Below are 24,946 nucleotides of genomic sequence, written 5' to 3'. Positions count from 1 at the left end.
TTCCTACTCTGTGATGTGGTATGTTCATGTCTCTCCTGCTTAGAAGCAACAAGGACTTACTTGAGCAATTGCCTCATAACCAGAATATCTTCCTTAATCCTGGGCAGAAGCCAAGCTCTCTGCACTCTGCAAAACCTCATTCATTTTGTTTCAGTGTCGCACACTCCATGGTTGCTGTGTGTCTCGCTGTAGTGGAGGAGTGTGTGTCTACAGATGCTCCTCTCTGTCTTCTCCCTGGAGCCTGGCTCAGGAATTAGGAAAGTAGGTTGCAGGTGGTTTTGTGAGGGGTTTCTGCTCTCATTTTGCTGTCTCTTCTCCCAGGACTCTGAAGCATTTCTGCCATGCAAAGAGGAGAGAGTTTGCATTCCTATCTGGGCAGCTCTGTATGTTAAAGACTGGTGGCAATTTTAATGCTGGCTACAACAGGCTCAGAAATGCATCCGCTTGGTGTGAGACCAAGGATTAAATTTGCTGTTTGTGCCTCTGAAGCAGAGCAACCTTGTACTGTTGAATACTGTTATTTTCTCAGTGAATTTTATTTAGCCCTCTGTTCCCTTCATGTTATAGCTAGAGAGGTTCATCCTTCACTATAGGGAGGTCGTTTTGACGGATGCAGTCAGTTTTGGGCCAAACATGCTTATCTGAGCAAGGGGATCAGCCTGAGTTGCTCTGAATAGACTGGTGTTAAGGAAAGGGCTGGGTAGATTCACATCAGGTATAAGGCAGAAATTCTCCCCTGTGCGGGGGGTGAGGCGCTGGCCCAGGGTGCCCAGAGCAGCTGTGGCTGCCCCCTCCCTGGAAGGGTTCAAGGCCAGGTTGGACAGGGCTGGGAGCACCCTGGGCTGGGGGAAGGGGGCCCTGCCTGGAGCAGGGGGAGAGACTAGATGAGCTTTAAAGTCCCTTCCAACTCAAACCATTCGATGTTTCTATGCCCCGGTACCCTGTGTTGTAAGTGTGCTTTGAAGGGAAGGAGTAGGCTTAGATGCAATATGCAGGTATCTGGATGCTTAGACTTGGTGTTGGTCATCCAAAGGAGAGGCAGAGAGCTGGCAAGCTGGGCCTTTTCACGTGGGAGGGACTATGGACAGCTGGTGGGGAAGTCACCAACATGGAGTGACGGAGCCAGCAGATGAACCTGGCAGTGCCATAAATTAAACGGTGCCGTTAACATGCCAGATCTACTTATTGGCTCAGACCTGGTGTTGACTCTGTGTCTTTGGTAGTCAAGATAAAGCTCACACACCATGAAATCAAACTGAGTGAAAAGGGGCATCTTTCCAACTGCTCCAGTCACTACTCACACACAGATTTGTGCTACAGCTGGAGAACAAGGGAGCAGAGGGACTGACAGCCGTGTCACTGCAGTCCAAGCACAAGCCAGGCTTGCTGTGCTGAACGAAACGGCTGCCCGCAGCTGAGGGGCTGGCTCATGGGCACCTCTTGGCTGGTTGCCTCTGCTGACATTCCCTTAAGTCCCAGGCAAGGAAATCAGTCGGACCATGTCTCTAGCGTAAGACTGAGCAACGTCTTCAGCGTGCAACCTGGAGTTAGGAAGGTGAAAAATAGTCATTTTGATTCGTACTGCAGCTGAGGTGCCTCTCAGCAGACAGACACCCATTACGAACACTTGCTGCATCCTTTTGCAGCTTTTAGTGTGTGCAACTGGTGTGGTTTCTCCCTGTGAGTCTTGCTCATTGGCTTCATCCGCTGCCAAGACTTGGTTACCTGTTGCTGGTTGGTACATACAAGGAAATGGGGGCGAGTGATGCCCTGTCGCCACAAGTTGCCAGAGATCACAGTGCCTTGTTCTCTGCAGTGCTCTCTGTTTGCTGTTGATGCTCTGGTAGTCCCTGGAGGTCAGTGCCACAGGGACCTAATATTTCTTCTTGCGATGCCTCCAATAATACCCTATTTTTTGTTCCCCCTCCCTAATCCATCATGACTTAATGCTTTCCTCCTGCAGCTCCTCCACCAGCTGCCTGGGTGACTCCCCTGGAGCTCACCTTGTGCAGGTGGAACTCCACCTAGGAGAGTGGGGCACAGCCCACGCAGACCTTCACTTGGGCAGCAGCTTCCCCGATGGGAACCTCTGTCTTGGTGGCCACCTCCACTTGTCTCAGGCTCTCCTGGCTAGGTAGATGGTTCCTGGGTGTGATGCAGGGCACAGACACTGGAGAAGTTGGTGTTTCCAAACAAAGATCATTAATTCAAAGGCTGGGACATGCATGGCGAGGCCAGTGGCTGGCATGTGCTGGTTGGTGCACTGCTGGTATTCCTGATCCTGGAAAGACTTGCCAGCTCCAGCAGTAAGCAGGCTGAGCGCCGGTTTGGGATTGGTGATTCAGGAAAGCAGCAGGCAGAGCAGCCTCCCATGGCAAATTGTTTAAGGGGGAAAAAAAGAAATGGAGAATATATGTTTTTGTAAATTTTTAACACTCTGCATACACTTTTGAAGGGAAAACATTAGTTAAAAATCCCAGCTACTTAAGATTAATTTTATGAGCCTTTTTTTGAGTTGTTTTTGGTTTTTTGTTTCTTTTTTTTTTTTTTTCCATAGAATCTCCTATTTCAAAATATTTCTTTCCACTTAATATTTACTGTAAAATTCCCAAGAGTTCCCACAATGGCATGGGACCAGAAGGACCTTGCAGGTTCTCCCCTTGGGCCACTAGATACCATGAACACCACGACAGCAATCCTGGTGGTGGAGACAACTCCTGTGGGGTTAGGGACCTTCTCCATCCCCTGGTCAGCGGAGGAGGAATCAGGAAGGAGGTCACAGGCCCCCATCGTGGGTGGGGGTCACAGCTAGCAGGTAGCACAGATAGAGGTGATGGTCAGCCCATGGACCACCCGTAGATGGGGGGAAACGTCTTTGAATTAGTCAGCCAATATTTATGAAGATATTTATGTTATTTATTTTTCCCATTGGTTTCCATTTCCTGGAGGCCACTGGGGCCTGTTAAATGTCTACAGCCTGTGCCCAGAGTTGGGCTGTGGGAATGGGGGTGATTTACTTGAGTTCTCTCAGCTCCTGCTTGTGTCAGAGATTTTGGGGCCAATGCTGCCAAGGTGTCTGTGTTAGGTAAGATTGAATGTGTGGGTAAGAAGTGATGGTTGCTATTTCTTTTCATAAGACAGCTGCTGTACTGCTGGCTAGTTTTATCTTTTTTTGAGGGAAGCTGTCTGGTGGGTATTTAGTCCTCCTATTCCTGCGGAGGAGATTGATTCGGTTATTAGAAGCAGGTGCTTGGGATAAGGTCTCTGAAAAAACTGCTGTTTCCACTTACTTTCTAGGACTAGAGTTTATAATGAATAGCAAGGTTATGTTAAAAATGCCTACAATTTATGGCAGCAATTCCTCCTCTAGCACAACCTGCGCTGGCACCAGTGTTGTCCAGTGGCAAGATCCCCTTGGAAGTGTTAATCATTCTCAGTTATTAATCTTGCTTCTTCTTGCTGTAACTGTATGTTACCTGCTCGCAAGCAAACACGCTGAAGCAGCTGGACTTGCAGCCAGTTCCAGTTCTCTCCTGCACATCTCATGCCGCCTCTGTTGTGATTTATAGACAGTGATGCCAGGAGACTGGGCAGAAAACACGCTCCATCACCTGCAGATATGTGTATGTTGATCCTGGCTTCACCGGCTGCTCTTTGCTGAGACTGGACCCAAGGTGTGGTTGCAGAGACATGTATAAAAAACCCTGTATTTTTGATTGTCTATTCTTGGCTCTCACTTGCAACATCTCCTGTGTTTCTGTTCCTCCTCCTCTTCCTGCCTTGGGGGAGATGCGAAGCACCTTTGCCACCTGCTCCCCAGGAGATCATCTGGAAAAGCTGAAATAAATCCACTAAAAGGCCATTAAGGTACAGGAAGAAGACCAGGTGGGGATGATCCTGAGGAGCAGGGTTAGCTTTTCCCCACTCCAGTCCTTGGGATTTAGAGATCTGGAGCTAAGCTTGAAGGAGCTTCGAGGCATTTTCTTTGGTCAGGGTTTCAGTAAGATTTGTTATCAAGTAGCTCTGGAAAGGGCAGCATTGTATAACAGCATGTGTCTTGCTGAACCAGTACACAGAAATCCTGAGCTCCGACATACTTTAAGAAATGGATTGCTAATTATTTATGTTAGCATAACGTTCAGAAAGTGAACTTTCCCTTTATTCTTTGCTTTCTTTTATGCCCAAAGGAATAAGCTGCTTTTGTGATTTATTCCAGGCTTTACTAGAACAAAAGTTATCAAGCATTTATCACAAATTTGGCCTGTCTCTGGGAACAGATGTCAGTCAGAGCTTGTTAGTGGAGGTGGTGATACAGAAAGCAGCATTTAACCGAGTTATCATGAAAGCAAGGAATCAGTGCAGTGATCCTGAGCGCTGCTGGGCTGGCACGATGTGTGCCCAGATCCTCCACAGCAGCATATGAACAAGACAGGTTTGATGGTTGTCCATACTGCTTGTAAAAAAGGCAAATTACACGGAGCAGCTTATGTAATGAGAATTTGTTGCGCTTAAACACTTGAAGTGCTATCAAAGATGACATCCTAAGCTTATCAAATCTCAGTGTTTCTGTACAACCCGTTAAGTTACAAAAAAGGGCTGCAGATCAAGCCATTTATTCTTTGTGAGTTTATCTCCTAAAATCTCCTCTTTTGCTATTTTTTACCTTTCACAGCTGATTTCCTCTTCCGGCGCTGGCTCACCCGTCACCTTTGCTTTGTTCTCAGCTGCTCGCTCTGCAGCCAGGGATGCTTTGGCAGAATTGTCAGGACATGCTTGTCAGCCAGCTCCTTTGATGTCCCTATTTCTCTTATTTTTAATGATAATTTCCAACTTGTTGTGGCCGCCTAACTCAGAGTGGCTTCTGCGAGCTTTCAGCTGGAGTGGGAGAAAAAGTAAAATAGAAAGATGGCACTTAAGCAAATGCCACGAAGTTAATTAAGGCCTTTCCCTCACTGGGGCATTTTTCCACACATGCCAGCGAACAGTTTAGGGGAACGGACAGCTGAGCAGCTGTAAATTAGCTTTGGTTTTGCAGGGAGAAAAGACACCATCTCCACCCTGGCATGTCTTCCCCCTGCTGAGCTGCTTTGCTGGGCTCCAGCTGCCAGAACCTGCTACTTGGCAATTACTGGGCACCAGCTTTCTGCCAGTGGGTCCTTCAGAGCAGTAAGACCCCATATGCCGGGGCTCCTGGGGTGGACACTGACCCCATAACACTTCTAAAATCCCCAGGGCCCTTCTTCCCCCTGTTCCAGTGTGGGGACAGCCCTGCCTGGGGCCGCAGAGCCACGGCTGTGAGCACACAGTGTGAGAAGGCTGCAGCATCCAGCCCTCCCCGCTTCGACTGGTGCAGCAAACATTTGGATGCCCACCTGGATTTTCTCAGCACCTGCCTCATTTACCTGCAAGGCTCGAATACGGGGTGTTAGACCTAGAATAACCACCTCATCCCGTCAGTCTTCTCTTTCTTCCACCAAAAGTGGCTTTGTTTAGGATGCAGCTGTATTTTTTTTTTTTTTTTTTTTTTTTTTGTTTCTCTCTAGGCAAAATCTGGACAGGGTTGTATTGTTTTTAAGGACTGGCTGGTTCACAGGCAGATGCAGCAGTGACCGCTCAGCTATATGGGCATGGATGGTCTGCACGATTCGACTGTGATTTGATATGATCCATGGACCAGATCTCCATCTGATGGGCTGTAGGATGCCCTGTGTAGGTTAGCCTGGGGATCACAGTGCTAGTGATGTGAGAATTAATGAATGATTAGGCTGTTTGATGGGGGGGGGGTGGGGGAGATGGGAGTGTTGCCATAGTTTGAGCAGATATCGAGCCTGTTGGGAAGACAAAACTGGAATGAAGATCTCCAGCCACTGGAACATTTCCTGGCACCTTGGGAGTAATTGATGGTGTCCCCCATTTGCTGCCATTTTCTCTTTGAATTTAGAAACAAAACGATAAGTGTATCAAGCACCCCTCCTCTCAGCTTGTACCAGGAACCAGGGCTCTGCCTGATGACAGCACAAATCCATCTTAGCTCACTGGAGACTAATTGTGCTGTTAGTAGCAACATCCAAGGTGGATGTTTGAGATTATCTTTTGACTTGAAGTGTGTGTTATTCCCAGACTGCAGAGGTTTATAAGTGAGCAATTAAGTTGTGAGGATGGAAGGATGGGGGAAGAGGAATGAAATCATTGGCATGGGTGCAGAAGATCAAATTAGAAGTCTCTGCATGTGATGGTTATTGGTTTAAAATATCTCCTGTTGCTTCTGCTCAAGCTGCTTCGATAGAGCTGATGTAATGTGAATTTTCTGGTTGTAAAAATGTAGGGACAGGTGTCTGATAGAATACACACTCTGCTGCTCAGGTCCTGGCTTGCTGCTGCCTCTCTTGCCATCCAACATCTCAGCATGCTTTTTTCCTGATCTCCAGCACCTCCTGCTGATGGAGTCTGGCCCTTTCTGCAGAGCAATGCTGATCCTGCTCTTCCCTGGCCCATGCTTGGCAGCCATGCTAAGTCAGTCAGTAAGTCAAGGACAGGGTTTTTATCCAAGGGTAGCTGTGCTGTGAGTGCTCCCTACACAGCCACATCCTCCGCTGCGGAGTTTGCCAGACATCCTGCAAAATAAGTATTACATACTAAAACTAAACGTCTCGTTTTGAAAAACTCTGATTTTTCTTGTATTTTTTTTTTTTTTTTTTTAATGGTAGCTGGCCACTCTGCTGAACAGCAGCCTGTTACCAGGCACCACGAAAAAGGGCTCCTGGGCAGGCACAGTTAAATGGGGGGTGCACGCCGTGGGTACTCTGCACCTCTCAGAGCATCTCTGTGCTCTGGCACGGGTCGCTTGCTGGGCCTGGGTGCTTAATCCCCAGAGCACTGCCTGGGGTTCACTGCCCGAGTCTGGCAGCCTCCTTCCAGCTCTGCCTGTGGCAGCTCCGGAATCCCACTTTTCAGCCAGGTTTGCGAGTCCCTCTTGCTGCTGGAGCTCTTGGGGAAGGGCTGGCAAAGTGTCAGATTGTGGTCAGGGTTGGGTGCCCGTGGGCAGTGCTTTCAGCAGTTGTGGTTAACAAAGTGGTGGCATCTTGTACGTTTGGTACCAGGGGGCTGGGGGCCTGCAGACCCCGCTGCGGGGCTGGTGGCTCAGCCACTTCCACCTTGGTAGAACAGCCTGGGGACGAACCTAGCAAAAACTAATGGCAATTGCTAATAATCACTTTAAATGGTGCAGTCGATGGGAAGCTGGTGAGAGGGTTTTTGCTCTCAACTAACTGTGTGGCTGGCTTGTGTTAGGGGAGCCCTGTCTCAAATCAAGAATATTTTTGCTGAAGCATCATAGGAAGTGCTGCAGTAATTAATGAACACAGTTTTTCCATGCTCTCTGTGGGGTAGTGTGCCTTGCAGGGTCTTCACTTAAGGATTTTACATTGTTGTGGCTTATGGACACTGTGACAATACTTCTTCCTTTGCTGTGCCCCAAAACAGTGAAGCCATTTCATTTTATGTGCAGAGCACTTACATTTTTAAGTTTAAATTCTGGTTTGGGGGGCTGTATTTCTTATCAGAGTTACTGCAGTGTATCGGAGAAAATACTTGCACCCTGTTCTCTGGATATTCTTCTTAAGATGCTCTGAACAAAAATTAATTTTGCACACACAGAGTAAACTGTATAACTAGAAACTGCTTCAGATATTAGGAAACATCAGACATCAGTACTTGAGGGATTTTGGAATTTATTAGAAAGGATAAGCTCTAGCAGGTAATTTCTAGCATAACTGAGGGGTTTATTTCCCTCTCGCTGTCTCCTTCTGAAAAACGGTGTATGCTTTCCTATAAGCACAGGGTGCTGCTCTTTAATGGTCAGAACCAGGACAGCTTGCTATGCGTAAATGGCCTCATAAGCGGGCAGATATTGCGGATTTTCTTATAGTCTGAGAAGGACTTAGCAGCTCTGGAGGAGTGTATGAATTGATGGTTTTCAGTGGACACAATTTGCAATGTGATCACAGGTATAAAGTTTAAAGCAGCTTGAATATTTGCTGGTTTTATACAACATGCTTTGGAAAGAGGAATTTGCGTTCAATCTCAATTTTTCCTCTCTTCCCCCTTTTACAATTAGGATTCTAGCAACTGCTGGGACTGATTTTGACCTGCGGACCCTGCGAGCTGTCCGAGTGTTACGACCCCTGAAGCTGGTATCAGGAATCCCAAGTGAGTGTCATAATAATGTCGTCTTCACAGCCAAAGGTGCTCTGTAGCTTTTGGGGTGTTACATGCTTTTCTGAGCAATATTTTCTTCCCCTGCTTCTTCACGGTCTGTGGCTGCTGCCCTTGTTGGGTTCTGATTTTCTGTCATCCTGTTTTGTGTACAGCCAGCTGATTTCAGCGGTGCGCTCCTAAATTTGCAGATGAGCAGCAGGGATTTGAGCTAATACAACCTTTGGGGTGGAATTAATTTTCTGGGGTGTGAAGATCTGAGACCCAAATTTTGCAGCTTCCAGGCCCCCCAGCCCTGAGCTTGGACCTTCTGACAGTTTTAACCAGCTGAGCATCTCGTGCTGGGAACTTTACCTCTTTAATAAGGGGAAAAAAATAAAGGGAAAGAGCACATAGGATTTGGTCTTGCCTACCCAGTGGCCAACTTGATATATTTTACATGCTAATGTGAAGGGTCTGAATGCTCCAGTGAGGAGCTGCATCATGCCTTGCTGATGCCCTGAAACCATTCAAGTCCCCCCACCGTTGCTCATGTCCTTCAGGAGGGGATTTAATTTCCGAGGGTGGAACAGAGAGGTTTTTCCCTCCAGCAAGAGCAAGTGAAAGGGAACTGTGGGATGCTCTGCTCTTCTCTGCATTAAACCCTTGGCAGCCAGGCAGCTCCCTCTCCTCCTGGGCAGCTGGTTGGGGCATCAGCTCCACCATCTCCCTGTCTGCTTCAGGACTGAAAGGTCGGTGCTGTAGAAATACAGCAAGGGGTCATGCTTTGTAATAACAGCACCAAAATTTCCTGAAATCAGCATCCTTTCTTAGGAAGGGCTTGGATCTGAATTCCCACACAGGAGAGGTCCTTGGCTAGGCTTGGGAATGGTGCCATTTATTAGCAGGATCTCTAATAAGGAGATGCTGCTGGCTGTTTTTTCATGGACTTCTTGCCTATGCAAGGCAATATGGTGTTGTGGTAGTGACAGTCTAAGGATGTCAGAGAAGTAGGGTGGCCCCTCAGGGGTGTCCCTGTCCTGGTGTGGGTCTCATGTTCCCCCCAGGAGGAACATGCTCTCCCACCTGGTGATGTGTCCTGGACCAGCACACTGTCTTCTCACAGAACATTAATTGCTCTCATGTTTTTAGCAATGCTGTGAAAGTTGTGTGCTCTTTTTCCTGTATTAAATGTACATCCTCTGAGGTACACTCATACACAAGCATGGTGTATACTTTTCTTCTATGCTCTCAGTATTTTTCCCGTCCAACAGTTCTTCATGCTTTTTCTTTCTGCATGCACCTGTATTGACCTCAGTAGTGCTGTACAAGGTGGCAAGACAATGATGATCCTTCATTCTACATACTTTAGGACAGGCCACCAAGGTGGTTTTCAGCTGCTTCTTATCGCTGAAGTTTTTTTTGTTGTGTGCATCTGTATGATGTTATCTGACACCTCCATCTCTCCAACCACTCTCACTTTATCTTCCCTGGTTTTAATTGAAAATGAGTTCTAGTCCCAGTGAACAAGCTATGGACGGATAGCCCCGGAGACAGGTTTTTGTTTCTGCAGGAGCGGGGTGCGATAGGCACGGCAGCATCGCGGCTGTGCCGTGTGTCCCGGAGGCAGAGGCGGCTGCGGTGCAGCCCGGCGCTCCCGCCCGCCCTGGGACGGGGGGACCGGGCCGTGCCCCGCGCTGCTCCGGGATCTGCCCTGAGGACCCGGCCCGGCTCCAGGCTGAGTCTTGGCACTCCGCTGGCTTCAGGAAAAGTCCTTTCTCTGCCTCTGAAGCTTAAGAGACCTTTGAATCTCTGATCTGATGAAAAGAGGTCAGAAAAAGATAATTCTCTGGATTCTGTCTCGCATCTTGAGTGCATTATGGCTGTAGCATCTTTTTTATAGCACCCTGGGAAGAGCAGCACGGCGTGGTATTGCCAATCCTGAACTTCCCCTTAGACGGCCCCTCTCTCCTGCCTTGCCCCCAAACCCAAACCCTTGTTCTCCTTCTCTCACTGATTACATGTTTTTCCTTGTCCCCACAGGCTTGCAGGTTGTCCTCAAGTCCATCATGAAGGCGATGGTGCCCTTGCTTCAGATTGGGCTGCTCCTCTTCTTCGCCATCGTGATGTTTGCCATCATCGGGCTGGAGTTTTACATGGGGAAGTTTCATAAAACCTGCTTCTCTAATGAGACAGGTGAGCTTCGAGCTTTGGTCCCTCCCAGTGTATCATCACGATGCTTCTAGTCCCCTTCATCTCATCGGGACACTTTCTATCCTGCTCTTGTGTTGCTTTTCCCTTTTCCACATTCACTGCATTCTCTCCCTCTTTACCCACTCTAAGAGTTTACAGACTTTTGTGCTCACCCTATGTGCAGTGGGACAGATTCTCCTCTCCCTGTTACACCTCCACGGCACCCCTGATGCTAGTGGGTTGCTCTCACTCTACACAAGAATGAGATGAAGTTGCTTAGGGCCTCCTCTCATCAGAGAATTTTTTCATAGTAGAAACAGAGAACCAAATTCCTGTTGTTCCAGCTTGTTGAAGGGTGGGGGGTTTTGTACTCTCTTTGATTTGTTGGTCTCTGTTTACATTTTCATTGGGTTTAGCTCTATGAACAGCTGCTGAACATTGAATTTCCTTGCCAGGTTTCTGGGGCAAGTTGCATGGGCATGAAAAAAAATCAGTATGAAATGGTAAATTTGGAAAGACTTGGAGCAACCAAAAAAAGAAAAAAGTAAAAAAAGACAATAGATGGAAGGGAAGAAGGAGCCCTTTGATAGAGAAAGGATGAAAATGTCCTTCAAACAGAGAAGGGGAAGGGAAATTGGGCACTGCAGAGTAAATTATGTGTTTGCCTGTGAATGAGTGATAACCCCCAGAAGACAGAGGTGGAGAGGAGTAATGCCCAGAGACCCTCAGCCAGCAGCTTATCCACAGCTTGGAACTCATTACAATTTAAAAAAAAAAAAAAAAAAAAAAAAGCTGATTTTTTTCCATGTGATTTAAAAATATTTCTTTATAGTAGTGCTAATATGTGTTGGTTATCTGGGTTATCTACAGATGAAAATACTGTTTTTGTCTCAAAAAGACTGCAATTTAAGGTACAATTGACTGTCTTTAAAACACAGTCTTGTATTTTCAGTGATTATCACTAATAGGTCTTAATACTGATTTATTTATATGCATTCAAATGGTAATAAAACAACATCCCTGCCAAATCTCTGGGCATCCTTCACAGTGCTTTCTAACAACAACATGGGAACAGTTTAATATATTCAGTTTACAGAGAGCTTTGCAAAAGCAGGGTGAAATTGTTTTCTTGCTTATGTTCCTATGTAATGCTAAAAAAAGTAACACAACTTGTAAAGGACAGTCAGGTGTTGTGAGCAAGCATGATGATGCATGGAATAGATGAATTTTTGGACTGGATTTGTAGGAGAGGGAAACTTTTTGCAGGGTGTGTGTGTTCATGACAAGCAGAACAGGTCTCTGCCCACTGCAAGGTCTCTGGGGCTACTGCAGCATTTGCAGAGGAATAACAACGGTGACAGTATAGTTGTGTCGGAAGCAGAAGTGTTCTTGGTGAGACAGCAGGGAGAAAGCAATTATGAGCAGGTCTGCACTTTCCAGGAGCATTTTCAGGTCTATTAAATTGCAAGCAAGGCAGGTGATTTTTTGCATCCTTCATTTGCAGGTAGCAGCTGCAGGCTGAGCTCTGGGGTTCTCACTAATGGGCCGACTTTAGCCAGTGGGCTAGAGGGTGATTTTTTTTTTTTCCTCCCCGCAGAAACTGGCTAATGTAAAAGGGAAAAATAAACCCCAAAGCTGCTTGTGTTCTATGCAGACAACCTTCTGACATCTGTGATGGCTGAAAGATCTCTGTGCCAGGCTTGGGAACTGAGAACAGAATTTTATCGTGTGTAATGTCGTGTCCAAGTGACTCTTGCTTGTTGGGTGGCTTCCAGCTAGGCATTGGGAGTGCAGCCGTAGAACTGTTGTGTGTGTTGCGTGTCTCTGCATCGCAGCACCCGGCATCTCGGGGGGAGGGTGCGGAGTGGCCGTGCTCACCTCCCCCCGAATCCCTTCGCCGGGCGGTGTGTGCAGGCACCCGTGTGGACAGGCACCAGCCCCAGCTCTTCTCAAGGGCTAACGAGCCGGCTGTCGGATGAATTACGGGGATCGATTCCACCTGCTCGGCGGGAAATGGCGCGATGGTGTTTCTGGAAAGGCAGAGCGGTGAGGTTTCCTGGCGCTGCGGTCCCTTGTGAGTGGAGCAGCAGAGCATCCCGCAAAGCCATCAGCAGAGCCTTTTAAAACCTAAGTGCTCATCATCTGCAAAGAGGTGCATTAACAAACCCAGGCCTGATACCGCGGGCTCCGAAAGCTGGCTTGAGTGTGGAAAAGTGAACCTCATTAAAGAGATGCCTCTGTCAGAGAGTAGCAAATTGGAAGAGGAGGAGTTGCTCATGTTTGTTTCTGTTCCAAATCCCCAAAGTTGAGCAAACTCCTGGGATTTTTCCTGGAATCAGGAGCCACATGAGAGGTACCGGCTGTTACTTCAGCTCATCACGGAGGGAACTAAGTAGAGGTGTGAACAGCAAATGTTGCTGTAGCCCTGGGTAGGTCCGTAATAAACTGCAACGGGGAGGGATGCTGAGGATCAATATATGGCAAAAGGCTTCTTCAAGGCCTTTGCCACTCAGCCTGACAGAATATTCTGACCTAGTAGAAACACTTCTCTATTTTAATGAAAAATGGTTAAAAATTAATGGCAACCTATGTTCTAGAGGATGCCTGACTTGTTTTCCTCTCCCTGTATCCTCCATGCTGTCCTGTTCTGCTGACACAGGATTATTTTTAAGCAGACAACCTCCACAGCTGACCCAGCTCAAGTGCCCTGAAGCTGTTCCAGGAGAGGAGGGCATCACATTTGTTTCCCATTTTTCCTTGAGATTCCACCTTTCTCTGTCTTCCCCAGCCATGGGAGTAGGGACCAGTTCTGATCTGTTTTATAAAAAGGAAATAACCCCCCCCAACCCTTCATAGTAGAAGTGTATTGCATTTTCAGAGCACTACCTGGCAAAAAAAGGCCAGAGATAAAACTGGATTCTCTTTTAAGGCACACACACAAATGGTCTGCAAGAGGCAGATTTGGTATTTTCTTTTTGCAGGCTTGTCTCACTAAACCTGTGTGAAAGCCTGTGGTGACCCATCTGGGAGATGGAGAGAGATGCCCTGCATTAAGGTGTTGAGTCAACAGGAAAACACGTCACACATGCACACAGACATATACATATATATATATATATATATATATCTTGGAGCCATAGTGACAATCTTGTTTTCTTCCTGCAGGCTTTGCTCTATGGAATGCTTATTGATAATTATTAGTGCTGACCTTGTTTTCCCCCTGGTGAATCTGATTTTGTGCAGTTTGCTGCTCCATTACCATAACGTGTCACTTTAAAATCCCTTTAATATTTCCGGAATCACATCTCTCTGTAAATAGGAGTATTACTTAGTGTTTTTATTTACTTTGAAAACCTAGCACTTCAGTTTTCCAAACTGCTCTGTGTTGGTTCTCGCATTGTCTCTGGAGGGCTGCAAAACGCTTCAGATTTCACAGCTGACCCTGGAAGATGCTGGCCACTCTTCTGGCCATCCCCTGTGGTCCTTAACTAGGACAGACTCGTCCTGCTTTGCCTTCTCTGCGTCTGAAATGAAACTCAGCAGAGAAACTCCATCCCTGCTGCAGAGGAGCTGAGAGCTGGATGCTTTCCCCACCACGTGTTCCTGCACGCCACAGCTCTGCCCTTTGGGGCAGAAATACGAAGCTTTCAGCGGGGCTGGAGCTCTTAGTCCACCTCGCGGGCTGCTGCGGTGGCACTGCCCTGTGGCGAAGCGGGGGGCTCCTCATGCTGCTGGGGTCGAACATCTGTATCTGGACAATTTTGGGGCTATCCACAAGCAGCTCTCGCTTAAGCCACTGCTGGAGAACCTGCCCTTTTGCTTTAATGTTATGATGCTAATATTTAGCTGTGTTGTATGAGGGTTGAGTATATCGCAGGCTCACAGTATTTGAAGTATACACCATTCCCAAGCCCTTGTTTTTACCACAATGTGTTTCGATTCTTTGTTTGTTTGTGTTTTTTTGGTGTTTCTCATATATGATATGGCTCAAGTCTGGGGCAAACTATCAGTTACGGACACTTCAGGGATGGCTCTGCTCTGCCCTGCCTCTAAACTGTCTCTTATAGCATAGGAGTATATAAATGATTACATAGGCATAATGTCTTTTACATGGGCGTAATGCCTTTTACATGCCCGCAGTGGCACAAAGAAGCCTGAAATTTGAATTATATTCACACAGTGGTGCCAGGGTGATGCAGCAGCACCAGCTGCTTGACTGGCATCAGTTGGTAACTTTTCTCCTGCTGTTGCTCTCTGTAGGTGATGAGGTGGGAGATTTTCCTTGCGGAGAGGAGCCCCCGGCCAGGCAGTGTGAGAGTGGGACCACCTGCAGGGAGTACTGGCAAGGGCCCAACTACGGCATCACCAACTTTGACAACATCCTCTTTGCTGTGCTCACCGTCTTCCAGTGCATCACTATGGAGGGATGGACAGACATCCTCTACAATGTGAGTCTGCTGATGGGGCTCAAGGACTCCTGTGGTGCTGTTATGCATTGTGTTAGTTTGGAAAACTTTGTTCTGGAAAAAATGTAATTTAGTTAGTGCATTTTTTCCCCTCTTGATTAAACCCTCACCCTGCTTTTTAGAAGGATTGTTCCTATTTTCTTGAGGGTTGTTCTGCAGGTCCTGTAAGAGCCTCTGAACCACTGTTGTGGCCTGTGGTGGTTCGAGGCTGCAGCCTTGCGTACCTGCAACATGATGTCTTGCGGCAGTGTGGTGCTGCCATGTGGAAGAATTGGTGTGTGTCGCTCCCGGGTGCTGGTGCACTCTGCTGTGGGATGGGTTAGGTGAGTAAGAGCATGTTCTCACAACATCTTGTAGGAATTCAGTTACCAAACTACACAATATAGGGTTGCAAAACCAGAGACTCACTAATATTTTGCACTTAGAGGTTTCCTATCTTGACTGGGTCTAGCCTTTGTGATCAAACCTGTAATGTACATCAGTGAACAGCATCAGCTGGATGTTAGCACCAGGATCCAGTACTAGTTTTGGCAACTTCAGTACAATTTTGCAAATTGTCTGTCACAGCCAGTCAAGGTCAAAGCCTCTTGGTCAGTTTTACTATTTCCAATTTTACAAAGAGCAGGGCAACCTCACCCAATTAGCAACAACGAAATGACTCCACTGTCTTTCAGGCAGTGTAATGCTCTTGTTTGTGTCTGTAATTTATACCTGCCCTTTTGAGGTGTCTTGAGAGACAAGCACCTAACCCTTGCTAACAGGCTGGGAACAGAGCCCTTCAACTGGTTTCCAGCATCTGTTTCATATTTCATTGCAAAGTGTGACAGCTGCTCTTCGGGAGCTGTAAGGGACCTGTGTATCTGTTGCAGACTGGTTCTCCCCATCTTTGTGTTTTTCTTAGATCTTCACATGTTTCTGCAGTGGGTGTAAAGTGCTATGGTTTGGGTCTGGAGGATGGTCCAGCTGTTTTGCACTTCCATTTTCTATGGTAGTAAAGGACTTTATCACATACAGGGGCAGGAATGGGAGAATGAGTGGTGATGGTTAACAGTTAGCAATGTATGGCTACACTGGCTGCTTCTTTCTGTTGACTGTAGAAGGAAGGACAATGTGACGGCTGTGCACAGATGATCTGAATTACCCCACTCTGTCCTAGCCAGAAGTGCCAATGTGGAAAAATAACTAAGGTAGACATTAATAATGCCTCCAGACCATTTCACTGGCTGGTAGGGCTACAAAGTGTTCAGTCTACTTCATTATAGACTCTAGACCCATGCTGGGCTCTTTCGCAGACCTTCCTGTGAGCGTTTCTGTAGCAACAAGAAAGTATTATTAATATCAACCACAGTAAATTGCAAGGTACAATTCTACTGTGTTTGAAGCCAATATATCTGATTTATTAGCTTTTCCATTCATTGCTTAGTTCTTCCGTTTCTTCCCAGTCTCTGCCCACTTAGAGCAACTTCTGGAAGGGCTTGTTTCCCCACTGCGTGCCCTCCCCTCACCCTGAAACTTCAGCACACAACCAGTTTCTCCTATTCTCATTCAACAATCCCACCTCTTCCTTCTAGTGCCAACTGTTGTAAGAAAAGCCCATTAGCATCCTGGCTGGAATTGATTAATCAATACATGGTGAATTAGATCATCTTCTCCCAGACTGCCTTTTGTACCACATGCGAAAACCAGAGCTTACTATTGGGGTATTGATTTTGGGAGTTGCTTTGAAAACTATTGTATTATCATTCTAGATAGCCATTAATCTAATTGGAAACAGATGCCTGGGTGAGATGAAGTTCAGTATTTGTTGTGTAATGTCAAGCCTTGTCTGAGACCCCGACTTAGGTTTTGATGCCTTGTGGGTTCATGTCTGACAGATACGAGGGTCTCTGGACAGTCTGCTGCCTGGGTGGAGGGCGATCAGCGTGGTGTGGCGTTGCCGCAGGGCGCTCGGCAGATGCTGTTCGTGTAACCAGTGCCCGCAGCCATCTCTGCCCCCTCTCCCTTGGCCCTGCCCTGCACACTGTGTCACCCCCCCCCTGCGCTGCTCTGCTAGCTGAGGAGCTGGCTGTGCTTTTGCAGGTTAGTAGCTGAGAAAAGGTGTGGGTGGAGGAGATCCACTCTGTGCAGCGCTTAACTTTTTCACAGCTTCAGTCATCTGCTGTTTTCTGGCCGCTTGGCTTTCATCTTGGTTTCTTCTGTGCCTACTCTAAGTTCATCAAATTTAAAAATGAAACAAAAGCCCAAACCACGCTGCAGCAATGACTGAAAACCCAGCACGGTGGGTGCTTGTGGATGCAGTTGTCAGACTGTGCAGAGGTAACAGCAATGCAACCACTCTGCCTGCCCAGCACCAGTCAGTTCAGCAACTGCACGCTAATGCTGGCTGAATCACCTGGATCCTTACCGGACCCATACTGGGTTGATATGGGAAGCACCTGGAAGATGTTGCTTCTTGCATCCAGAACGTGAGTGGTGGGGTAAGCGAGCATGTGTCAGGGTCTTTGTCCTTGGTTTGTGGAGGACAGAAGTAAGCCAGCATATTCAGGCTCAGACAGCGGGTGAGTGTCAGAGGTCATTACTTGTTCAGGGAGCTCTGAGTCACCATTTGGGTTCTCTACTGCTGAGGAGAATGTTTTTGGCCAGGAAAATTTTGCAATGGTGGAGCTAATTTCCAGTCCCATCTTCTGCTCTTCTCAAGGAAACCAGTATTACCCTGATGCAGGACCAGCGCTGAGCTGTGAACCTACTTTCCATGTTTTGCTTAATGAAGATTTGTAAAAGGCTGTAGGACCACAAAAGGCAAGATGTGGTCTATGTAAGCTGTGATTATGCATTAGTGTGCTGGGTTTGTGTGTGGTGGGTTTTTGGGAGCAGGGGAGGGGGCTACAGTGGTGGCCCCTGTGAGAAGCTTCTGGAAGCTCCCCCAGATCCAAGTCAGACCCACCTCTGTCCAGGGCCGAGCCAATTAGTGACGATGGCTGCGCTGCTGTGATAACAGATTTAAGAAGGGGAACGTAGAAGGAGGACAGCTATGCCAACACGGAGGCTGCGGGGAGGAAAGGGGGGGAGATGCGCTGGAGCAGATTCCACCCCACGAGTCTGTCTTTTGTCCATGACTTGTAATGGTGGGTCATCTTCTCCCCCTCTCCCCCCTTTATCTTGACCTCTGAACCTTTTGTTTTTATTTTTTCCTCCCCATCCCTGAAGAGGAAGGGGGGAGCGAGGGGCTGTGTGGTGCTCAGTCGCCTTCCGGGCTCAAACCATGACAGTAGGAAAAAAGGCAGGTGCTTTTTCTCCCCTGAACTAACTAGGAAGCGGGGAAGGCGGCTGTTCCTCGGGCTTAGCAGAGCCCGGCCTTGGCCGCTGCCGTTGGGTGCCCAGTGCCCCACACTGGGGCAGGGCTGGGGGTCTGGATCTCCCCACTGCTGATACAGGCAGCCCCACACCAGCTCCCTGCCTGGGGCCAAGGCCCCCTCGATGCCAGGCAGTCTAGGACCCGGGCCCATTACAGGGAAGTTGAGGTTATGGGCTGCTTCCTTAATGGGCCCTTCGTTTCCTTCTGGAGAGCTGTGAGTGATTGATCGCCCTGCATCAATAGGGCTTTGTTAGTGCTCCTCTTCCTGCTACTATATTTGTTGCAGGGTGTTCAGAAGAGTTGGGTTTTTTTAGCATGCTGCGGTGGTGGCTGTGGCCAGTCACAGGGTGAGACGTGCGTGATCAATTCAGCATTAATTTAACCAAGGGAGAGAGTTTGCTCTGTCCTGAAAGCAGCTCTGAGACTGAAAAGTTGGTCTGTGGTGGTATCAGGCAAGCTGAAGAGTTTGGCGTAGAGCGATATTCAGGAAAGGGGGAGCTTGGGCTTGAGTTTGATTGTTTGCCTCGGGTCTTTCCAAAGCGAGAGGTTTGTTGTTGAAGGGATATCAGTCATTTTCAAAGGATTGAAATGACCTTATATGTGGTCCAGATACAGCCTTCCTACAGGTTTAGAGAAAAATAGCATCAAAGGCTAAGCTTTGCAGTAATTAATCTACCTTGCAAATATTCACTCCTTCTCCTGTGATAAATTGAGGAATTAGGAGGGCAGAGAGAATGCAAGTTCACACATCTCAGCCCAATTTTTCCTTGCTGATCCGCCTGTTTATACTTTCACAGAGTTTCATTTTAATTATGGCCAATGAAAGCTTTCTAGCAAGACTTTATCTGGAAGGTGATTTATGCTTGAAGCAAAAAGACTGAATCATCAATTGGGTGAAACGGTTTAAGAATAAGCTGAGGAAAACTTTCTGAATCAGCAGCACAATAGCATCAGAGCAATAGCACCAAACAAGCACTTCTGTGAGCTGCAGCTTTGTCAGCTGTGGCTTGTTTCTACTCAAAAAAGTGCAAGGAACAACAGGTCATTTAGGAAAGTTGCTGTGTCCTGAGGACAGGGAAAAACCTTTTCTCCAGCACATGCAGTGTGCTTACGTCTTGCTAATTTAAGGCGTCAGCATGATCTGGGAATGCATTAAAATAGAGCAACTAAACTTTTCCTCAGTGTGGGAGGACTCAGTGTCACATATTTCCAGTCTAATCCAGCACAGACAGATCAGAGATCCCTGAAGTATGGGCAGAGCATTTTCTGGACTGTGAAATCAGGGAAAAACCTGTGGGCAGCAATGCTGCTCAAGTGCAACATGCCCTAGAGTAGCAAACCGAATGTTTCTTCTGGAGCTGGGACTAGTTTAGTGCCAAGCTGGTCCTGTGGCAGGAGTTATGCCTCTCAGCGAGGTGGAGCAGCCCCTGCACCGGGCTGATACGACCATCCTGCGTCCCAGCCTGGCGGTGCTGGTGCAGGTGCTGCTCTGGGCTGGGCTGCTCAGGGCAGGCACTTTCTGCAGTAAGTGGTGTTCACCTGGAGCATCCCTGGGGGCTGGGGGTGATGTGGCCACTTTGCTTGTGCTTGAGGGAGCCATTACTGAGGTAAGTAGGAACCTGTGAACAGATTGTCTCTTAGGACAATTATGTAAATTTATTCATTAGTTTCCATAAAGCATTTTAATATGGTAAGTATTACCATGTTTCACTTGTTATCGTGCTTTAAGCATAGCTGTCTGACAATAAGTGGCTGCTGGAACTTGAGGATACTGAAGGAGGAGAACATTTCCAGTAATGGCCACCAAGTTCTTGGCAAACTAAGGTGCGGAGTCTGGGTAAAAAACCTGAGGGTGAGTGTTGGAGACAAATACAGAGGTAGGAGGAAGTAATGCAGATGCTCAGCAAGAGAAACTGTAGTGCCCTGGGATCTGAGTCCTCCTGAGTCCTGATCTTCCTCCAGATCTAGTTTTCAAATTAAACAATGGTATTTCATCTTGTTTACATTCCTAGTGTTTGTGAATGACAGTGATTCATCTATTACATATTGCTAATATAGGCTTTTTGAAGGCATAAATTTTTTTAAAGAGGCAATAGTGTAACTCCTGGTTTCCTCTTCTACATCAGTACTTTTGAGTTTTTCCCATGCAAGATCCTTATTGTCCATTGTGAAACAATCTTCTGCCTTCAGTTCTCATTACCATGGGAAGCTCACCTCGTTTTGCAAAGTGATAAAAGTCTGAAAATTCTTGTGTCTGCCCATGAATTCCCCAATTAAAAAAATTCTTTTACTATGCTGAGTAGAAGCATTTACTACAAAGCCTGTAACCAGAGAAGGGACATCCTGGTAGCCTTCAATGCGATTGCTAGGGTAGACCTAGCACTGTAGCTTGGAGCACAATGCTTTCCGTTGTATACTCAGTGGACTAGGAAGGTTTCCAAGCTCTTCGCTGTGGTCCTTGCACATCCAGCACTGTTTGAGCTAGCTGGTCTGCACCCCTCCATGAGGTGTAGCCTTGCCTTTGCAGTGGGGGTGCACGATGAGCTTCCAAGGAGCTGAGGAGTGTGGTTTGTGGTCCCAGTTCTACAGAAAATCATGGGTCAAACTCAATTCGTCTAAAGTTGGCAGAAGTCTTGATGTTGACTTTCAAAGAGCTGGGTTTTCACCTTTTATCTTTTCTCTACAGGAGTTCAAAGCTACATGGTGGAATTTGCTTTGCAAAATAGGGACTCTTTGAAGGAAAGGAGAAATGTCAAAGCGTACACTCACTCTCTTTTGATCTTAATGGCACGATATTTTCATGTTTCTTCTATTTTCTACTGACAAATATTAGTGTCCAGTGGGTATTTTAAGACTGTGGACTGGGCCTAACCTAATAAGCTTGTAAGTAGGAATGAACAGTTCAAATAAAATGTAAGTCTACCCTAAATTATATTCCAACTAGAACTTTACCCTCACTGAATTTAGAATAGCTTATGATTCACTTGGTATTTTTCATTCCTCTTTGTGTCTTTGAATTTCTTGATTCCTATAAAGGCACAAAAAGGGAAGGATGGGATGTAATTATTGTTCCGTTTCCAGCCTAACAGAAATTATTTTGTTGGTGGGATGGTGGATGTGTTGGGGCTTGTAGGGGCAGAAGAGAAACTGTTTGACCCAGTTGTCTGCAGAGCTCACGTATGCCTTTCTGGGGGCATTTATCTATAAAGACAACCATTGACACCTGGTCTTCATCAGTCACAACTGTGAGTTGAGGAATCAGAGATGATGTTCCTCAGGAGTTTGGATGTGACTAGCACTGGCTGCCTGCACCATGAGATGGTTTCCTGTGCAAAACCCTCCAGGAAGGTGGAGAAAGGGTGCAGGTAAATGTGTATCAGAAAGCAGAAGGGACGTAACATAAAGCAGCATCCCCTCATCTTGGAGACATCAAGGTTCCTCTTGGCTTGCTGCCTGATTGTGAGGTTCCTCCGGGGCTCAAGAGCCCCCACACTTTCAAGCACCTCTTAAAACTACCAGTTTTGGCTTAAAGATGACTTAAGTGGCTTTTTGATGGCCCTTTGTTCATGGCTGTGGTTTCCTGTGAGGTTATGCACTTGGCTTTCCTAATGTGTGACTGTCACGCCTACTTTGGTATAGCAGAAAATTCAATAACGAAGCCTGTGGTACTTTGTGAAGGTGGCTTTGAAATTGCTCTTCTCTCCTAGTACACCTAATGGGCTGTTGTTTGCTGTCTGTTAGAAGTGACCTGAAGCTAGTCCACTAAAGCACAAATCCGTAATTGCTAGATACTGAGATGGATGAGAATAAATGACTCTTTGTTTACAGTGATATTTGTGTGTCCTGGGGCTGGCAGCCTGCAGTATTAGTAGCTGAGGGGGTTTATGATGGGTTCGGTATCCTATGATTGCTCTTTGTGCATGTGTGTGTGTTTCAGCACTCCTTGTTGTGAGTTAACATATTGAGAAACAAAACTGTTTAGCCAGCATAAGTGTGAGCAGACGGGAAAAGGCAGAAAAAATTGTCTGAAGTGCTTCCCTTACATTATGTTAACAGGAAGAATAAGCACAAGGAAAGATTTTGTTTTGCCACTCTGAATCACACAAATCTCATTTCTGATACGGTTTCTTTCTTTTACACTGCATTCTCTGTTGTGCTCAAGGGGCAGGCTTTGCTTCAGTTGAATGTGGGGTGTCAGGACCCAGGGGTGGAAGAGAGCAGTACCTGCAAAACGGGCCAGGGGGCTGATGCCACGCTTGGCATTAACAGCTGCAAAAAGCATCATGGAAGCAAGGGTGCTCTGCTTTCACTTCAGCTTTCTGCTAGTGTTGCATGAGCTGATGTCCTCTCTGGGAATGCAGCATGTGGCCATGGCCTCAGGATTTACCTGGGTCTTCAAAGAGGTGGACATAGGTTTGTTGGAGATTGAATAATACAGCACACTATGGGAAGTGAGGAGCAAACAGATGAAAAATATTAACAGCGATAAAGCAATGCTTAGAGGTGTGTGAAGAAATGTGCCACCGTAGTCTTGTTTGAAGCAAAGAGCCGGTTCTGACTTCTCAGTGTTTTAGAGCACCTCGGAGCCAAGAGCACACAGCATTTGCTTTATAGCTGGGTTACATATATAGTGTAGAATTTCCCATAGACCTGTCTTGGGACCTGATGTTCACCAGTGTTGAACTTTTCTTGTCACTGTGCATTTGCTCTTGGAAGTGCAGAGTGCCACGGGAGATGCCTGGGGCCAGGCCCTGTGTTACAGAGCCACCAGTGCACGTGTAACGTGCCGGTGTCGTGCACTCGTGATGGAGATGGGAGCTGAGCTCCTGTGCCGTGCGAAGGTGCTGCATGGATGTAATTGTGCTCTTTCTCCCTGAAGTTCCAGAAAGAAGAGAAAATCCCCTAATGTTGTTAGTGTTAAATTGCATTCACTACTGAGTTAGGATGACTTTAATTTGCTAATAAGAATCAGCCATCTTATATGTGCACATCAAGGTGGTAGGTCATTCCCAGCCTCTCACTGCTGCTGTGAGGATGATGTTGATTGCTTGTGTTTCAGTATCACCAATCACTTACAGGGAAGTTGGGCAGAAATTAGGAGCAGGCAGCCAAAAGCCTGGAAGCAGCTCCAAGTGCAGGATTGGTGCAAAAGTGAATAGCTGGGGGAGAAAGGAAAAGTCTAGTCTGTGGATTGGTGCTTTTGCAGAACTGGTACTGGGAGTCTGAAGAAGGCAGGGAGTGACTTAGGGATGACCAAGCCCTTGCAAGAAAAGCACAAAACAAATCAATGAAACTATTAACTTGAGCACAAAACCACGTTGGAAATTCTGGCTGGAACCTCGCCATGTGTGAAACCCATCCCAACAAAGAGCCTGCACCATGGCCTGTGCATTGCCCATGCCCATTTTATAACTCTTCTGAGGTCCTGAATGGGTTGATGTGTAGACCTTCTTCCAGCTGGTTATAGAGGTGTGGATATCACCCACATTTCCTGCTGGTTTTAAGCCTGCTACATCCTATTATGTTGTTACATGTTTTGCTTGAGTGTCAGGGTGGTTTATTATGTAGAAAAATTAGTCTTTTACATCAAAGTTCATTCATTTAGATTATTGTTATCACTTGTGTGTGACAGTCATCTAGTTCTCAACATCTTTCCCAAGTTTCAAAAATTCTTGTAGAAACAGGATCCCCTACCACCTGTACCCTGCTGCCAGGCAGAAACCCAGTGGCTTAAAAATAACCAAACTTCTGCATGCCTCAAAACCCTCCCCAGGGCTCCATACCCAAACTGTCCTGAGCATCTTGCTCTTGAGCAGAAGTGGACTGGATTTCTCATCTTCTGTTTCCCCAGAGAAAAGCCACACACCAGGCTTCGGAGTAACATATTTGCTACTAATGAGACCTTGTCCAGTATATGTAATATAGCAGTATAATAAATCAGTGTGTTCATCAACAGACTTGTAGTTCATCTAAAAAAATCCCTTGGAGATCACTGAAGAAGCAGCACAGGTTTCCACTGTCTAGCTGAACTGCTCTGCTGGCCCCTGTGAGAGAAAAGCACATGGTAAACGGAGGAATCTGTAGAACTGATGGATCCTGTGTGGGATGATGAGCTCAGTACAAGAATCTTATACCAGTCTAAATTCTGCCTTGGATGATAACCATTTATTCATGCTTTCCTCCTGGATTTTGGAGGGCCATAGGGCTTGTTTGCTGACAGGCTGAACTCTCAAATCTTTTAGGGATGCAGTGTTACTGCATGGCAGGCTTTGCATACTTCCTTATCTGGAAGGTTTTGCAGAAATCCAAAGCTATTGTAACAGAAAATGTGGAGCATATCTAAGGCTAAAATGGCTTTGAAATATTTAGATACCAGGATGGGTGCGATGCATCTCTGACCATGCCTGGGTCTCCACCCATCTGGAAACACAGACTGTCTGACCCTGTGCCTGCATGGACATGCCCTCTAAGGCTAAAAGGATTGGGACATTTCAGCCCTCATATAGCAAATTACCCAGTTCAGAAAAGCACTTGACCAAATATGTAAAGCTGAGCAAAGGTTTAAGTGCCTCGCTGAATCTTCTGCATTTTTCTCAATGTCTCAGTGAAGGTATATTCAAAATGACTGTGGGGTGGCCACCCTCAGGTTTAATAGGAGACATTTAATGTACACAGCAGGAGAGTGACATATATCGTACAAACGTAAAGAGCCCCTTCAACGGCGCAATTGCTCTCTGAA

At 46.8% G+C, this 24,946-nt stretch overlaps 1 protein-coding gene across 18 annotated transcripts in view; it reads left to right on the top strand.

Annotated features, from left to right (window-relative positions):
* Positions 1-24,946, top strand: part of CACNA1B (calcium voltage-gated channel subunit alpha1 B) — a 307,336-nt gene that overhangs the window by 100,473 nt on the left and 181,917 nt on the right. For all 18 annotated transcript variants that reach the window (XR_006164766.1, XM_042786548.1, XM_042786546.1 and 15 more), the window contains exons 4-6: positions 8,117-8,208; positions 10,237-10,389; positions 14,647-14,834. Coding sequence is in view for 17 of the 18 variants with exons in the window: in XM_042786548.1 (XP_042642482.1) it covers positions 8,117-8,208; positions 10,237-10,389; positions 14,647-14,834 (433 nt within the window). In the remaining variant the exon portion in view is untranslated. The remainder of the gene's footprint in view (positions 1-8,116; positions 8,209-10,236; positions 10,390-14,646; positions 14,835-24,946) is intronic.

The sequence above is a fragment of the Tyto alba genome, unplaced genomic scaffold (assembly GCF_018691265.1).
Source record: "Tyto alba isolate M040663 unplaced genomic scaffold, T.alba_DEE_v4.0 Super-Scaffold_11, whole genome shotgun sequence".
NCBI lineage: Eukaryota > Metazoa > Chordata > Aves > Strigiformes > Tytonidae > Tyto > Tyto alba.
The sequence above is the reverse complement of the archived record's forward strand: the minus strand, read 5'-3'. Positions and strand labels throughout refer to the sequence as shown.